This window comes from Oratosquilla oratoria, chromosome 2 (genome assembly GCF_046742065.1).
Source record: "Oratosquilla oratoria isolate Oo_2021 chromosome 2, ASM4674206v1, whole genome shotgun sequence".
NCBI lineage: Eukaryota > Metazoa > Arthropoda > Malacostraca > Stomatopoda > Squillidae > Oratosquilla > Oratosquilla oratoria.
Window position 1 is genome coordinate 60,621,118 of NC_134778.1, and position 19,723 is coordinate 60,640,840.

Genomic DNA, 19,723 nt, shown 5'->3' on the forward strand with positions numbered 1-19,723 from the left:
TTACCACAAAAATCTGATCCACACAACCCCTACCTGTCCTAAACCCACACTGTTCTTCACCAATTACTCCCTCTGTTCCTCTCCTAATCCTCTCAATCAGAACCCACCCATAAGCTTTCCCAACTACATTTAACAAACTGGTCCCTCTGAAACTACTACACTCACACTTTTACCTTGTAAAGTGGAACTATATGTACACTACTCTAGTCCTCTGGCACTTTACCCTCTTTTAGGCTTACATTAAACAATCTCATCAGCCTGTCCATCATCACTGCACACCCCTTTTTTAGACACTCCACATGACACCCATCCAACCCAGATGTCTTACCTGCTCTCATAATTTTGATAACTGCTTTCACCTCATCTTTCCTTATTTCTGCTCCATTTTCCTCATTCATCACTCATTTTCTTAGTGCTTCCCACTACAACTACCTTTCCCTACCTATCATCCTTCATATGTAGCAACTCCCTAAAATACTCTGCCCATCTTCCTCTTACTGCTGTCTCTTCCATTATCATCTCTCCATCTACACCTTTTATCTTCTCCACTTGATTTGCCTCCTCTTCCTCTTTTAATTTTCTTCCAAAACATCTTTTTATTACTTTCAAAATTTTCTGTCATACTCTTACCACACTTCACATCTGCTCTCCTCCTTTCCTCCTTTATCTTCTTCTTTACTTCTCTTTTCTTTGTACCTGATATGATTTTCTCATCTTATTTTGTAACCAGTTTGAATGCTCATTTCTTTTCTTCTTTAACCTTCTTTGCTTCATCATTCCACCACTTACTGCTTTTCCTTCTATTTCCTCCTGTCCATGTTCCACACACCATGTTTGCACACCTTGCATCTCCTTCCTTAAAACAGCCCCATTCCTCCTCCACTCTTAGTTCTACTCTATCCTTCATTCCCTCCCACTCTTCTCTCAGCTTCTTGTACTCTTTCTCCTTTTCTTTCGCATTTAAGTAATTTACCCTAAGTACCTCTCTTCCTTCTGTCCTTTTCCTCTTTCTCCATCTATCCTCAACTCTCAACTTACTTTCCACCAAAAAATGATCTGATATTCTCCCACTCTCTCCCCATAGAACATGTACATACAAAACTCTTCCTACTGTTCTCCTGGTTACCACTATATAGTTCATTATAACTCTACCACCCTTCCATCCACCACCCGTGCCTGTGTGTACTTATGCTTGACTTTCTTCCTAAACACTGTATTTGTTATCATCAACTCTCTCTCTAGACATATCTCCCATCATCTCTCCACTACAGCTTTTTCCTGGACCCCATGTTTCCCAACCACTCCGTCTATTGGTTCATCCCCTATCCTAGCATTGAGATCTCCCAATACCACTACATTGACATTTCTCCCTAAACCCACTATGTTTTCATTTAAATCTATCCAAGAAGCCTCCCTTTCCTCTTCACTCTTTTCACTACCAGGTCCATATTCACTTACAAAAACCCACATCTCCCAGTTTCACCTTCATCCGCATTAACCTTGAAGAAACCTCCTTCCACTCCACCACACGTTTACCTATCTCTTCACTTGATAGTATAGCCATCCCTACTCTTCCATGTCCTCTCTTCACTCCTGACACCGTCCCAACTACACCTCCAAACTCAAACTCACCTCTCCCTTGCAACTTAGTTTCACTCAATGCCAACACATCCATCTTTCTTCTCACAAACATAGTGCCTATCTCTTCCCTTTTACTCTCATCTGTACCACATCCACACACATTAAAAGACCCAAATCTTAGTGTTCTGGTTGGAAAACTCCTCCTAAACCCTCCTATGCCTTTGCCTATTTTAGGAATGTCCCCTGTGGGGCTACAGAGAGTAAGATGCCTAGTCCTGTCCCCATCTCTTTTTTGTTGCCTTTCACAACTCAAGTGGTAATGCTCAGTGGCAGTATTCTTCTCCCCCACCACAGGGTTTGGTGAAAAAAGGAAAAGGACATTCAGGGAAGTGATACAGGACAGTACAGTATTAAGAGTAGGGAGACAGCGTAGTGGAGGGACAGTTGCAGTATAATAAAATATAATCTTTTCTCTGTGAATAGAGATTTCCTCTATCACAGACAAAGTGATGAGTGTCTCTGGTCCATAGGGGTGTCCCATATAGATCCAAAAGTATCAGCTGCATGCTACTGAGCAGCTTTTAACCCCACAATAACATACAGCCAATACCCCAGACTGGGATGTTTTGTAGCATACATTAATGCTATTCTGTATTTTGACATTTGTTTGGAATCATGATGATTCTTGCATTGAGTTTCACTGACCAGAAATTTACAGCCTCACAGTTGGAAGCAAGGGTCTTTCAACATCTATGTATCTATTTGGGAAGAAGCATTGGAATGCTGTTCAGTATTGTATTACTGTATATACTTAGTTGTATTGTATGGGAAGGGGAGCTATACTTGTAGTGACCCGTCTTTGTATCTCGCAACATCTAGTTTGTTCTTAACTTCATGTATGGTGTTTGCACACACTATTGTTTTGTCCAATTTGTTCCAGACATCCACCACTCTATGTGGAAAACTTTTTTTTTTTTCCAGATCTCTTCTATAACTATCCTTTTTGAGTTTCTTTTCATCTCACCTTATTTTTCTTCTATCCCACTTTAATAAGTCGCCTCTGTCAAGGACTTCCATGCCTTTCATGATTCTATAAATGGCCAATAGATCTCCTCTATCTCTTCTTTATTCCAGGGTTGGTAGTTCCAGTTTAGACACTTTTTGCTTGTATGTCAATTTTGAAAGTATTTGGACCATCTTTGTCATTGCTCTTTGGATTTTTTTCTATTTTCCTTATTTTCTTTTTTGTACTGGGTGTCCATAGTGTTGCAGCATACTCCAATCTTGGTCTTATCAGAGTGACTAGTATTTTTTTTTTACCATTACCTCATCCAAGTAATTAAAAGCCACCTTTATTGATCTTAGTAAATTGGAGGTTTCTCTGACTATTTTGTTTATCTGCTTGTCTGGTGATATGTCTTTGGTGATAATTACTCCTAGGTCCTTTTCAGAACCAACTTTCTTTACTTCCTTTGCACCAATTTTATATTGTCCTGAATTTTTTTTCTTTCTTTCTTTCTTTCTTTTTACTTTTTCCAAATTCTATATTACATTTCTTAATGTTGAAGTTCACTTCTCATTTATGACTCCATTCCCAGACCTTGTCCAGGTCTCTTTTTCTGTACTTACTTTCTGTAGTAGTTTTGCATCATCTATAAAGAAGTTCATGTAACATTCTACACCTTCATCCATGTTATTTACATATATAACAAACATTAAGTATGACATAGCTGTCTTTTGTTAAATTTGTTTCACAATTCATTTATGTGTGGTAAAGTATTATATTGGGTGACAGGAAAATAAATCATGCTCTCTAGTATTTACCTAGTTGTATTATACAGGAAGGGAGCTATGCTCGTAGTGACCTGGCTTTGTATCTTTCAGCATCAAGTTTGTTCTTAAATTCTTGTATAGTTTTTGCACACACTGTTGCCTCATCCAATTTGTTCCAAATATCCACCACTCTGTGTGGGAAACTATTCTTTTTCAGATCTCTTCTATAACTATCCTTTTTGAGTTTCTTTTCATGTCCTCTTGTTTTTCTCTTATCCCACTTTAATAAATCATCTCTGTCAAGGACTTCCATCCCTTTCATAATTCTGTAAATGGTCAGTAGATCTCCCCTTTCTCTTCTTTGTTCCAGGGTTGGTAGTTCCAGTTTGGACAATCTTTGTTCATATGTCAATTTAGAGAGAGTTGGTGCCAACTTTGTTGTTGCTCTTTGAATTCTTTCTAATTTCTTTATATTCTTTTTAGTACTGGGTGTCCATAGTGTTGCAGCGTACTCCAATCTTGGTCTTATCAGTGTAACTAGTAGTTTCTTAACTATTTCTTCATCCAAGTAGTCAAAGGCCACTTTCATTGACTACATAGGAAACACAAAAAAAATAAAAGTAGCCCATACTAATGTAGATGGTTTACTATAGAGATAAATGATTACTTGATGGTAAAAGAGCCCAGTATTAATGCTTAGTAGAGACCAAATTCACTTATTATTTTTGAGTGTATTGGTTACCAAGGGACTTGGTTATAAGTTAAAGTGTATTTATTACCTTTTGTGTATTTTCAGATTCTACTTGAACCCTTGAAGGAAATCAGTGGTAAAGATAAGTCTCCTTTACAGATATCAAAAGAAGTAAGACATGGACCACAGAAAGAAACTGTAGAAGAGAGGGATGTGAAAGAAGGAGATAAAGTAGGGGTTATTGACAGAGAGGAAAAAAATAACAAATTAATGAGTAAAGATGAAGAAAGAAGTTTTTCATCAGCTGATGAAGATGTTCCTGATGATGAAGAATCAAGTGATGAGGAGGACCAAGTGGCTATTATCACAGTGAAACTGGAAGACGTCAAGGACGACACTGATGAAGCATACTTAGAGCGAGGTCCAAGTAAAGGCGGCAATGTTCAAATGCGCTACAGTCCACTGACACCAAAGGTTTGTTTGATATTCCTTTGTAAGTTAGATTAATATTATAGGATTCCGTAGAATAATTGGATCCTTCATTCATTTATTTATTTGAATTTTTCTACTCTTTTTGATGGTAGAAACAGATGTGTAGCTAAAGGATTGATGTGTTAATATTTAACTTCCTAGATCAGGACCCCATTATATCCCACAAGCCCTACACTACACTAGATTCTTTGTTAATTCTTGGGGTTGTGTGTCCGCTTTCTCCATTATCCACTACATAAATGTGGATCAGTTAATCAATCCATTGCCCCTGGTCTATCTTCAGAATACCAGCAACCTTCTCTTAACCCTTTCCATGCAATGATGCCTATGTATTTACCTAATTGTAGTATACTGGAAAGGAGTAATGCACTTTGGGTCCCATCTCCTATTCTCTAACATAGCTAGACTCAAATTCAACTATGGCTCCAACTTAATCTATATCTTCGATTTCCAATTATCATATTTAGATGTGAACTTGTGTATTGTTTGAGCGTCATGAGGTGCGAATGGGTACATGAAGTTGCAGGTGTTGGCATCTTGATTATATTTATTTTGTACTCATATTGATAGCTGCAATGGGAAATGCTAAGAAAATGACTGTGATGAGTGAGGAAAAGGGAGGAGAAATAAGGATAAAGTGAAGGCAGTTGTTAAGATGATGAAAGCAGGTAAGGCACCTGGGTTGGATGGATGCCATGCAGAATGTCTAAAAAAAGGAGGTACAGTGATGGTGGACTGGCTGGTGAGGTTATTTAATGTTTGCTGGAGAGAGGGTAGAGTGCTGGAGGACTGGAGGAGTCAGCATCATCGCGTACCCACTTGCTCCCCATGACGCCTACGTGTGCGGCACCGTATGGAAGGGGTTAATGAATGACATGGGTTGAACCAGTGGCTGTGGCCAGTCTCTTGGGAGCTGCAGGTCTCATACAAGAGAGGATTGGGGCAAATGAATGATTCCCAGGAAAACCTGTATAAAAGCTTGAGGGTTATTGTTTGAAAGGTGGAGAAAAATGTATGTAAATGTAGATGTTGTCTATAAGTAGCAATGTATTTATTTCATGCTGACAACAAGTCATTTAATGTAGCTTTATTTATTTGGCTTTTCAGAGTCATGGGTATAGCATACATGGAAGTCATGGTCTCCAACCACACTCCTCATCTATTACTGCTGCTGGACTTTACCCTTCTTCACACATGGTAAGTATTTTTGGTGACTGCACACAGTTGCATGAATATTTACATAGGTGAAGGTTTGCATGTACTTGAGGTGCATTGATACTTGGGCATGAAGAGTATAAACACTGTAATACACACTGCATGTATAAGAAACATCTAAATCTATAGGACCAAGTGATATGTAAGTATAAAATGGCAAAGATGGAACTTTCAAATTTTCTTCTTGGTGTGTCATTAACATTTATTAAAATTTACCTTTCCCAATGTTTTCATGTTAATCTAGCAGGAAGTATGTGGCATTTTTATCATTTGTATTCATTTCAGTGATATGGATCTCTTTATGTATTTTAGTAATATCAATCAGTCCATTGCCATGGCTTTCTCATGCAGAACCTCAGTCCACAGGAAACTGTTCACAACCACTGGTTCAGCCTAAGTCACTCATTGAAGAGATCTGATATTGCAGTCTACTATGAGTGAGTGTAGGAGAGTGTAGTACTTACCTAGTTATAGTATACAGAAAAAAGCTACATTCTTGAGGTCCCATCTTGTATTCTCCCGTTGTCATACCATTTTCTTAGATTCATATATGGTTCAAGTCCAGGCTACTGTCCAAGGCTGTTCCATGAGTTTATGCATACATATGGTATTAAGTGTTTTTTATCTTTTGTTTAATAGATTAATACATCTGTGTGGGAAGCTGTATTTCTTAACCTCCTTCAATCATTACAACTTCTTATTCTTTTTCCTACTGGTATAATGTCCTGACTTAACCACCCTGCTTATAAGGGAGGATATTGGTACAAACATTAAGTGGGAGGTAGCTTGTGAGAAGTATGGGATGTGGTGAAAGATAAAAGAGAAAGAGGAGTAAAAGAAGAATGAGTATGCTCCAAGGAAGAAATGCTAAATCCCACAGAGATGGTATGTGTGATATGGAGTATTTGAGGGAACAGGAGAGACAGTGAAGGTGGAATGAAGAGGTGAAGGTAATGGTGGTAGAAAAGAAAAAAGCATGTGAAGATTGGTTGCAAAGTAGAACTAGAAAAGAAAATGAGATGTATAAAAAAAAGAGGAGGAAGTAAAATGCAAGGTGAAGGAGGTTAAGACGAGAGGAAGTGTATTTACTTAATTGTAGTATACAAAGAAGGAGCAATGCTTGTTGGACCTGTCTCCTACTATTCAGTTTATCATACCTAGCCTCAAATTCATGTACAGTTCCAACTTGTATAACCTTAATTTCCATCTGTCATTTTTAGCTTCTAAGCTATTCCAAGTAATTATGCATCTATATGGAAAACTGTCTTCACATCCTTTAGACGTATAGTCTTTCTTAATTTGTACTGGTAACCTCTGAAAGCCCTCCTATCCCTTGATATTTTTTGTTTGTGAGTGAATATAATGATATTGTCAGTATTATCCTTGGCAGCCATGGGTCTTCTTCAAGAGAGACTTGGGGCAAAAGATTTACATTATAATATATTGTGTGCAATGACCTGCTTACAGGTGTTGCAATATTTTCTTGGTTCCCTAAATTCTTTGATTTTTTATTTATTGCCCCTTCATGTGATCTCTTCAAAAGTGCCAACTTACCTCCTAATTTGGGAACCACTGTCTTTGCCAGGATCTACAATATTCTAATTAGATGTGTTGACACAAAATGTGTTGTTTATAGTCTTGTGCTGATGATCATTTTCTGTTGCTTCCATGATATTAAACCTGTTGACACTTCACCTTTCAGTAATAATTTAGTCAATGATTATACTGTTGACATGACATTTTCCTTTACCAGAGCAGCTCCCTGACCAGTTTAGCTTTCCTCTCACCAGGATGGCCACTTTCTCTTTCCACTTTTGCAACACCCTTCACGTGGTTGATCACACTTGTATTAACCCCTAAGGTTTATGAACCCATATTTTTGTCCTAACCTCCTTGTATTACATGTGCCATATATGATATATCCCTATTATTAAATTCTGACCCAGGGTGATGGGCAAAATGTAGGGATGACCCGTCATCCAAGAGGAGCCAAGATGAGAGGGAGGGAAGGGTGGTGAATGGAAGCAGAATGGTTGGGGATGAAATAGGTGGGAGTGGAATTATGCCCTTTGGCTTTGGCTACCTCCCTTGTAAGGGGGAAAAAGCCCTTTGTATATGTATGTATGTATTAGATTTTTGAATTTGCAGTCTCAGAGTGCTATTGGTGTTGCTCTTTTTTTTACTGCACCCTCTCTAGTGTTGTGCTCCTTCTGTTACTTTAATGCAGTGGTTCTTAACCTGGGGTACCTGTACCCCCAAGGGATACGAAATTTTAAACCTGGGGGTACAAGACATGATAACCAGTGCAATGGTACTGTATATTTACAATGAGAAAGCAAAGAAGGTTTGTATCACTCATCCTTTTCATATATTTGCATTGTATTTGTATTGGATGGGGGTACGAGGAAATTTTCTGAGATATCAAGGGGTATGGGCACTGAAAAAGGTTAAGAACCACTGCTTTAATGGAACAAATAAGCTGTTTTGTGTAAGGGGACCTGCTCTGAATAAAAAGAAAAAAGATGCCTTTGTAACCATGGGGTTAATTGAGATATCCTTAATCCCTTCCTCATGGGTTTTCTGCCCTAAGCTGAATAAAATAGGCTTACATCAGATGGAATAAGATTGTAAATGTGCCATCATAATAAAAGGGTTGATAACAACTACTGTATCCTTTTAGTATTGTTTACTACTTGAAATTTTAATGTCAATTCCTTCACAAAGCATGTATTCCTGATTTTATTTATTTTTTTCTTTTCCATATCATTGAACAGTTTGTCCTTGATCTTTCTTATTTCCATCATTTACAGCTCTATCTTACCAATATTTCAGGGGTAGATCCAGGACATATTTTTGGTTATTGCCCAAATATTCACTTTGTTAATATTTGCTACAAAAATAGATTTCCAAGTCAAGTCCAAATTATTGCACACCAATCTTAAAAGTATAATATTTTATTCAAAATTATCATAAGCTTATTTACCCTGAAAAAATAAGAAACAGACTGAAAAAAAATTGTTCCGGCAACTAGAGCAATACTCCTGGATCTGCCACTGTGTCTCATTGGTATTGCTTAAGTTGCTCTATATTTCACCAATTTACCTATTACCAATCTACACCAGTTCTTATCATCAACATTCGCTGTACCATTATTTAGTATACCATATACACTATACCGATTGTTAGCGATTAACACATGTGAATTCAGTATACCCACAGCTTTTACAGTATTTACTGATAAAAACACTGGTCACTATGACATGAGGTATTTACCTAATTGTATTAATTATAGAGACTTTGTTATTAGTGTTTGCTTAGCTTTTCACTGTCTAGTGGGGGTTGATTTAGTTCATAATGAATACCAGGTACCCAGTAGGGCAAGGGTAATCTACACTTGGATTTATAATTTTTTTTGTGGAATGCAAATTGCACCAAAAATCAGTGCAGTTGTTGAATGGAGGCTAACCCAAAAAGGGAGCACATAACATGCAATGGAGAAAGTTTAACTCTTCCCTTAGTTTTCTCTAATTCCTTGAGAATGAAGTGCACTGAAATGTAGCCTCCACTTGGCTGGAGAAGCAAAAGACTTCATTTCTTCTCTTAAGTGATTGGATGCCCCCTATAACCTCTGGCTCTAAAGAGAGTTGTGGCTCTTCTAAGTAGTGGTTACATGGCAGGAACTCCAAGTAGGCTTCATCCCAAACACCCTTTAATTTCAATTTGAATAGGGGCAATGGTTGAAACCTGGGAGTCAGATCAAGGCTTTGTAGGGCAAATTCTTTTATCTTTGCCCCAGGAGCTACACAAAAACACCAACAACAATAACTTAACATAAAGCTGTGTTAACCTTTGCTGTAACCTTAAAGAGGGAATAGTCAAATAATTAAACATAAATGGGCTCAAAACCAAGTTTGATAATTTGCAACAAAACAACACTACCCTACAAGGTAAATACAATAAATACAATTTGGTAAATTCGTATTACCAATATATGTGATACTTTCCATAATGTCATTAGCATTCTGTTTATCTAATGCCTGTCATTATCATTTGCTTTCTTTATTTATTATTACCCACTAATTCATTTGCATGACATGGTTACAGTAATCTTTCCACTATGATATCAGTAGTGGATCTAGAGGTTTTGCCCTAGTTACAAAGGCGACACCCTTTTCCTGGGCATTTTATTTTACATACACATGCACACTTTGGACATACATACACATGCATCACTTTGGACACCCAGTACCAAAAAGAATATTAAAAAACTAGAAAGATTACAAAGAGCGACAACAAAACTAGCACCGACACTTGCCGAACTAACATATGAGCAAAGACTATCCAAATTGAACCTACCAACTCTGGAACAAAGAAGAGAAAGAGGAGATTTGCTAACTATCTACAGAATAATGAAAGGAATGGAAGTTTTAGACAGGAACGACCTATTAATGTGGGACAACGGTAAAACAAGAGGACATGGAAAAAAATTGAAAAAGGATAGTTATAGAAAAAACTTGAAAAGGAACAGTTTCCCACACAGAGCGATAAATACATGGAACAAATTAGACAACAAAACAGTATGTGCTAACACTATACAAGATTTTAAGATAAAACTTGATGCGGAGAGATACAAAGATGGGTCACCACGAGCATAGCTCCCTTCCCGTATATTACAACTAGGTAAATACAACTAGGTAAATACACACCTTGTGGGTGGGGAGTTGAGGGTCTGTGTGTGCTTGTTAGGTCACAGCATTACCCATAGATCAGTCATATATGAGCTCTGAGCTCTCTTCTGGGAGGGAAATAGCTATTGATCATGAGTCTAACATGTGATCCAAGACCATAGTGAATACAAACTGGGAAAAACTTTACATGGAAGAGAGAAAAGTGGAAGAGAAATGGAATATCTTGATGGATAATTACAATGAAGGGGAAAATAGGCATGTACCAAGACAGAAGCAAGAGAGAGTGTACATTAAATGCTGGTTCAACAAAAGATGTAGTGAGGCAAAAAACAGAAAGGACAGAGCTTGGACAAGGTGGAGAAAAGATAAAAAACCTGGAAAATGGCAAGTCTATAAACTATAGAAATGAGTATGTTAAAGTGAGAAGAGAGGAAAAAAGGAACCATGAAAAGGATATTATAGATATATGTAAAGAGCAACCCAATCTATTCTATTGATATGTGAATGGCAAACTTAAAAACAAGCAAGAAATGGTGAAACTACGCAAAGGGAATGTAGAATACACAGAAGAATTAGAAATGGCTGAAGTCATGAATAATTACTTCAAATCTGTCTTCACTAGAGAGAAAGCACAATATTGGGACGAAGGTAATGAAAGGAGATCTCCCCCCATGAACGAGATAACAATAACACAAAAAGAAATATTAGAACACCTATCAAACCTTGATGTCAAGAAATCACATGGCCCGAATGGAATTGCAGATTGGATTCTGAAAGAATGCAAAGAAGAATTAACAGACAAAATATATAACATAATAAATTGCTCACTCAAAGAAGGATAAATACCAAAAGACTGGAAAAATGCTAACATTGTACCAATATATAAAGGAGGAAACAAGGAATAACCAACTAACTATAGGCCAGTCTCACTAACAAGCACTATAGCCAAAATTTGTGAGAAAATTATCAAGAATAGATGGGTAAAGCACCTGGAAGACAACAATATAATAAACCCAAGACAATTTGGGTTCAGACAAGGAAGATCACGTACCACAAACTTAATTCTACTCAAGAGTAATAGACATAGTGCAAGAAAGGAAAGGATGGGCTGATTGTGCCTTCCTGGACTTACAAAAAGCTTTTGACAAAGTACCACACAAAAAATTATTAGATAAACTGGAACATATAGGAGGGATACAAGGGAACCTACTAAAATGGATGGAGGACTTCCTGATCGGTAGAAAGATGAGAGTAGTGCTCTGAGAAAAATATTCAGACTGGAAAGAGGTGATCAGTGTTTGCTATTTATGTGAATGACATGGATGATGATGTGAAATTTTACATGAGCTTCTTTGCAGACGATGCAAAACTGTTAAGGAAAGTAAAAACTGAAAAGGATTGCAAATCACTGCAGGAAGACCTGAATAAGGTATGGAACTGGAGTTAGAAATGGGAAGTGGACTTAAATATTAAGAAGTGTAGCATAATAGAGTTTGGAAAAAACAAAAACAGAATATCAGGACAATATAAAATTGGAACCAAGGAGGTAAAGAAGGAGAGATCTGAAAAATATTTGGGTGTAATTATCTCAAACGACTTGTCCTATGACAAACAGATAAACAAAATTGTCGGAGAGTCCTACAACGTGCTAAGATCAATAAAAGTGGTATTTACATTTTTGGACAAAAAAATGATTAAAAAAATATTGGTCACACTGATAAGGCCTAGACTAGAATATGCGGCGACATTGTGGTCACCCAGTACCAAAAAGAATATAAAGAAAATAGAAAGAATCCAGAGAGTAGCAACAAAAATGGCACCTGCACTTGCAAACTTGTCATATGAGGAGAGATTAGCTAAACTGGAGTTACTGACTGGAACAAAGAAGAGAGAGAGGTGACCTACTGACCATCTACAGAATCATGAAAGGCACAGAAATACTTGATAGAGAGGACTTGTTAAACTGGGACAGGAGAAGCACAAGAAGACATGGAAAGAAAATAAAAAAAACATAGCTACAGAAGAGATCTGAAGAAAAACAATTTTCCACATAGAGTGGTGGACACTTGAAACAAACTGGACAATGAAATAGTGTGTGCAGAAACCATTCATGAGTTTAAGAGCAAACTAGACACTGTGAGATACAAAGGCGAGTGTAGCTCCCTTTCCCACAAAATACAACTAGGTAATTACAACTAAGGAAACTAGGTAAATATATGTATATATATATATTTGTATATATATATCTATATATATATGTATATATATACATATATATATATATGAATATATATATGTCAAGATATATACAATATATATATATATATGTATATATATTATATATATAGATATATATATATATGTATATGTATATATATATTCACGAAGAACCCACAGTCGGAATAAAAGGAAACTTAGAAGAAATTATAGATTCAATATTTCGGCTAATAGCTATAGCCCTCTTCAGGAAATTATTTTCCTGAAGAGGCCTATAGCTATTAGCTTAAATATAGAAGTTATAGTTTCTTCTACATTTCCTTTTATTCCAACTGTGGGTTCTTTGTGATTATTTACAAATGTGCCACGTTATAAAGTATACATAAGCACCACCAGCTTGAAAATTGAGATAGTGCTATCCCACATGCTTTCAGACCTTATATTTTCATTCGGAGACCTTATATTTTCATTTGGACATTAGAGATGTGTAAAAATACCTCAACTATAAGGTAAAAAATCTATAAGAAAATAGTGGGTCTACACCCTTAATACTTGTCACACGCTTTTATGATGCTCTGTTTGAAGTAAAGTGCATACAAATGATGGATAAAATAGACAGGATCAGCTTTCAAATAATGTATTTGCCATTGTCCTACCTTCAATAGCTTTTACTGTGTCTGGCTTCAAAGTTGAGGAAATATCTGTTGCAATTTCTGACACTAAAAATGGTTCTTGTGTGTACTTTACCATGTGATGCCTCATATATATATATATATATATATATATATATATATATATATATATGTATATATATATATATAATATATATATAATATATATATATATATATATGTATATATATATATAATATATATATATATGTATATATATATATATATATATATATATGTATATATATGTATATATATATATATTATACATATATATATGTATATATATATATATATGTATATATATATATATTATATATTATATATTATATTTGTTTCTACCATTAGTCGAGTGTGAGTGGAAAATATTTGTAATACTGGGCTATTTTCAGTCCTAGGATGTTCCTATTATTTAACATGTAGAATTGATTTGAATGATTTTGCATACACAAGTAAGAATATTGTGGTACTACAGTGAATCATTATTAAGTGTACTTCATATATACCATAAATACCCATGTATAACATGCACTTTTTCCCACCAGTTTTGGACTTTCAAATTAAGGTGCATATTTTACATAGATTAAGTTCTGTAAACATGTTTTGGGCTATCAGAAAGGTAGGATAATCAATGACAAAACAGTGACCAACATGAGGGATGAAAAGTGACCTGTATATAATGACTAATTTACAAACTTCTTTCACTTTGTCAGAGATCCACACCAAATGTTTTGGGTTCTATAACTGATATATTTAGTTAAAAAAAACTAAACTTACTGTAATAACATTTGAAAATAATTATTATTCAAAAATGCTCATTTAACACATTGTATATCCCGTAATGCTATGCAGTGGTATAGCAGTGACCAGGGCCAGTTCTAGCTATTTTGGTACCCTTGACAAAATTGGAACTGGGCACCCCCTCTGCTCGTTTTCCCCAACCTTCCTGACACATGCCATGCAAGCATGTGCATATACAATTATCTCAAATGACATGTCCTCTGATAAACTAATAAACAAAATTGTCGAAGAATCATATAACTTACCAAGATCAATAAAAGTGGTGTTTACCTATTTGGATGAAGAAATTATTAGAAAATTATTAGTCACATTAATAAGGCCTAGACTTGGGTATGCTGTGACATTATGGTCACCCAGTACCAAAAAGAATATAAAGAAAATTGAAAGAATACAGAGAGCAACCACAAAAATGGCCCCAGTACTTTCAAACTTGTCATATGAAGAGAGACGCTAAATTGAAATTACCGGCTTTGGAACAAAGAATCATGAAAGGCATGAAAATACTTGATAGAGAAGACTTACTAAATTGGGACAAGGGAAACACAAGAGGACACGGAATGAAACTCAAAAAGGATAGTTATAGAAGAGATCTGCAGAAAAACAGTTTTCCACACAGTGGTGGACACTTGGAACAAACTAGACAAAACAATAGTGTGTGCAAAAACTATACACAAATTTAAGAGCAAACTAGACACTGTGGATACAAAGGCAGGACACCACAAGCATAGCTCCCTGTCCCATAAGATACAATTAGGTAAATTCATAGCCAGTTTTTGGCATAGACTTTTGCCTAGGGCACCACCAGCTAGAAGAGGTGCCCATGAGAGAAAAAAAAAAATCATGAATGTGTATTGATTAATTGATTAAACATTTTCTGCAGAGGTGACATTAGTTTGCCAACTTTGCCACTATCAATTGAAGTTGATTGAGGTTAAATAAGTGTTATTATAAATTTATAATTATATGTATGTATGTATATATATATATATATATATATATATATATATATATATATATATATATATATATATATATATATATATATGAATTTATAATAACATATAAGTTCAGTTGAGTTCAGTTGACAGTGGCAAAGTTCGCAAACTAATGTCATCTCATTGCAGAAAATGTTTAATCAAGTAATTGGTATACATTCGTGTTTTCTCTCTCTCTCTCTCTCTCTCTCTCTCTCTCTCTCTCTCTCTCTCTCTCTCTCTCTCTCTCTCTCTCTCTCATGGGCACCCTCTTCCAGCTGGTGGTGCCCTAGGCAACAGCCTATATGGCCTCTGCCAAAAACCGGCTATGGCGGTGACGACATATATATATATATATGTGTTATATATATATATATATATATATATATATATATATATATATATATATATATATATATATATATATATATATAAATATATATATATATATATATATATATATATATATATCTATAGTCTTATTTTATTTTGTTGCGTATAGGTTATGTGATATTTATAATTAAAATGATAAAAATGAAATAAGAGAGATCTGTAGTTGTTGGTAAAAAATATGACCTGGTGTTCATGGTGTACATGGAAATAATTTTTTTTGGGGTGCCTTTATTACATTAGTGTATTATACATGGGTATTTATGGTAATAATTTTGAGTGAAATGCCATGATATTAGGATTGGTGTATGATAATTTCGGTTTGACTTAGATTTTGATTACAATAGTAAATATTAGGAAAGTGAATATTTGGTTAACACCCAAAAATGTATCCTGGATCCACCCCTGAATATTGAGTATACTTCTCTGCATCTGTCTCTTTTTTATACATATCTTGTTTCTTGAAACATTCTTATTTCCCTCCCTATTCCATGTTTATCTTATGGTTTCTCATTATGAATGCTGACATTTCCTTTATTGTGTGGTAGTCATGCAGTCCACGCTACGGCATCTCAGCGGGGCCATACAACAGTGCTGTCACACCTGCCTACCAGAGTGCTGGTTCTTCAGGATCCTTAGCAGCCTTGCCACCACTCTTTGAGACTACCACCATCTCACCAGCATCCTTTGGAAATGTGTCACCACAGAGAGAACTCACAACAGCTCTTCCACTTAGCTCCCATACAAATAAACCTACATTCTATGAAGGCACTCCTGCTCTGTCACCTGGTTCCTATACAAGTGGTTCACCATTCTATGAAGGTACACCAGCTCTATCACCGGGGTCTTACAACAGTGCATCTCCAATTTATGAAGGCACATCTGCTCTGTCACCAGGGTCCTATACCAATACATCACCACTTTATGATGGCGCATATGTGTCACCAGGGTCCTATAACTGTGCATCACCAGGTTATGAGGGCACACCTGCTTTGTCACAGGGATCCTGTACCAACACATCTCCACTTTATGAAGGCATGTATGATGTGTCACCAATGTCTTATGCCAGTGCATCTCCACTTTATGAAGGCACAACTGCTCAATCTCCAGGCCTATATAGAAGCACGTCTCCCTCATATGAGGGCATTGGGAAAGCAGGGCCACAGGTAAGACCTGTAAGCATAATCCAGTTTGTGTCTTCATTAATTTTCTCTCAGGGGAACTATGATTTTGTTGCTTATGTCATAGAGTAATTTGTTTCAAACAGAATATTTTCTCTTCCACCCTAGCTCTCTTGCCTGTCAGTTAGTTGAACTTCAAAGTTACACCTTTCTTTAAGATATGACTACCACTACTATTTATATTTCCATACTTTTCTGTCTGTGACAAAGGTAATACATGATCATACTTATTCCATGTAATATTATAACATATATATATATATATATATATATATATATATATATATATATATATATATATATATATGGCTGATGGTGTTTTTTGTTGCATTTTATGTGCTTCATTGCGAGTGCATTTGTGAATTTGCCCTTTGTGCTTGATACTGTGCTTGTGTAAGTGATTCATGATGGTTCCCAAGAAAGATGCTGCTGCTTCTGCAGTAAAACAAAACTATTTCACTTGAAGATAAGCAGGCAATGAGCATGTACCATGAAGCAGGTGAGAAGATCATCACCATTGCCAAAGCTTTGGTTCTCAGTGGTGCAGGCCGATGCTGTCTTCAGTTGTGCTTCATATTCTGTGGATTTGTGAATGTGCCTTTTGTGCTTGTGATTATGTTTATGTTTGCGATTTGTGATGTGTTTCAAGAAAGATGTTACTGCTTCTTCTGGAGTCCAATGTAAAGCAGTTTTGTGTGATGATAAACAGGCAAAGACCAGGTGCTTCAAAACTGGCAAGAAGATCATTACCAATGCCAAAGCTTTTGGTCCAACTTGATTAACAGCTTCCAATATTGTCCAGGACAAGGAGTTTTTGGATCACATTGAGGATAATGTCCCTGGTATCAAGGATGAGGTCATCACCAAGAAGAAAATAATTTTTTTTTTTGAGGAGCTGGAAAATCTCCTAGCCATGTTATTATGTTTTATTTCAGATTTTTTCACATAAGATATAGAAAGTCATTTTAAGGGATTTTTGGAGATATGTTCTGATTTACATGTCTTTTTTTCATTATGTTGCAGACTTTAGTTATAATTAATGATGTGGGGTATGACTATATATATATATATATATATATATATATATATATATATATAATATATATATATATATATATTATATATATATATATATATATATATATATGATATGCACATGGAGTTGAACACAACAACATTTTCACAGTTGATCTGGCTGATTTTCTCAATTTTTCTTACTGTAGGCCTTGCTTCAGGAGGGTGAGCAAATACAAGTTTTCCCATCCTCATGGAACAAGGTCTACAGACAGAAAAATTGAAAATATCAAGAAGGTTAACAACTGTAAAAATGCTGTTGCATTAATTTTTGTGTGCAGTAAAGAGAACCAGCACTTAAAATATATGAATATATATGGGAATACATAAATACATACCATATATATATATATATATATATATATATATATATATATATATATATATATATATATATATACATATATATATAATATATATATATAATATATATATATATATATATATATATGTATATTTATATATATTTATATATATATATTTTTATATATATATATGGGGTTGACCTACATACACCACCCCCACCCTTTCCACACTCATCCAATACCCATTTGTTATTCTTTTTATCTTAAATCTTTGTAGATGAATGGTCTCCCACCCACTGCTTGGGTCAAAACCAATGCAGCAAGACAGCACTCCCACAGCAAAGCCCAACAACCAAAGTTGGTTCATTACATGGTGACCCTCCCCTCAAAAGAACTTCAGAATGTACAGAGCTGACAAGAAAAATTCCCTTTGGGCTCCATCAGTTCATCCATACACACCCACTCTCACACCTATCTCTTGCCCTCTCCCTTTCCAACTAAATTCAACACTGACCCCTCTAAAGCTACTATATATCTGTATATTTTTCTTTTGTATAGTGGGACTATGCATGCACTCCTGCAGTCCTCTTTCATTTTCCACCCCCATCAGCCACATACATTAAACAATCTCACCAGTTAATCCACTATAAATGTTCCTTTTTTTTTAATTTATTTAAGATATTCCACATAACACCCATGTAATCCAGGTGCTTATCTAGTTTTCATAATTTTCTGTGGTTTTCATATCTCATCATTTTCCTTTAGCCTAATCTATTTCTTCTCCCAATACAGCCATTTCCCTGGTATGTCTACCACAATCAGTCCTTCCTCAACATTCAATAAATCCCTTAAATCCTCCACCCATCTTCCCCTTACTGCTTTCACTTCCATTAACATCTGTCCATATCCATGCCTTACCTTTTCCTCTTTACTGGACTCCCTTATCATCTATTTTTTCACTTACTGTACTTCCAAAACATTTTTCATTGCTTTAAAAATTCTGTCAGACTCCTCCATGTTACAGTTGCTCACTTCTTTGCACAAGGGAATATGTAGTATTCAAACAACATGTGGTTAATTTTAAGCAACTATTCAAACAACATGTGGTTAATTTTAAGCAACTGGCACTTGGGGCAAGTGGGCAAGCAACATTTGCTCAGTAGTCTACTAGCTGCTACACCATTATCACCCTAATCTAGGGTTTCTTGTAAAAGTCAAGATAATTTCATATAAAACTAATGACAGTATGTGACAAGTATGGAGTGAATAGTTATATAAATGCAGATTCAGAAATTATTACTCTTTAACAGTTTAGAGGTAGGTGTAAAGCGAAGAAATTAATTTCAGAACATCCATCTAAATAATTACCATGGTCATTCCTTTTATACAATTAGGTAAATATAATCCCATCAGCTCAGTAGTGCATTGACACGTTTGCTGTAATTATTTTGGTTGAGGTTTTGGTTTAAGAATGGAGTCACAGATCAGATTGAGTTTATTGTCTGAGGTTCCACTGTAATTAAACCTACAGCACTCTCATATCATATATACATACAGTAAACCTAAGATTGTTGGCATCACATACAATATGTCCAAGTCATTCAAACAATACATCACAAACATAAAGACTAAAGGCACACCTAGACATGTGCTTAGATCAATTGCAGGAA

The 19,723-nt window shown here is 35.6% G+C and overlaps 1 protein-coding gene across 7 annotated transcripts in view; it reads left to right on the forward strand.

The window, feature by feature from the left end:
- LOC143039325 (uncharacterized) overlaps positions 1-19,723 on the forward strand; it is a 98,326-nt gene that overhangs the window by 40,275 nt on the left and 38,328 nt on the right. For 3 of the 7 annotated variants that reach the window (XM_076209204.1, XM_076209216.1, XM_076209212.1), the window contains exons 4-6: positions 4,151-4,519; positions 5,645-5,734; positions 16,042-16,668. In XM_076209204.1, the coding sequence (XP_076065319.1) occupies positions 4,151-4,519; positions 5,645-5,734; positions 16,042-16,668 (1,086 nt within the window). The remainder of the gene's footprint in view (positions 1-4,150; positions 4,520-5,644; positions 5,735-16,041; positions 16,669-19,723) is intronic. The other 4 variants (XM_076209222.1, XM_076209227.1, XM_076209210.1 and 1 more) reach the window with 3 other exon arrangements.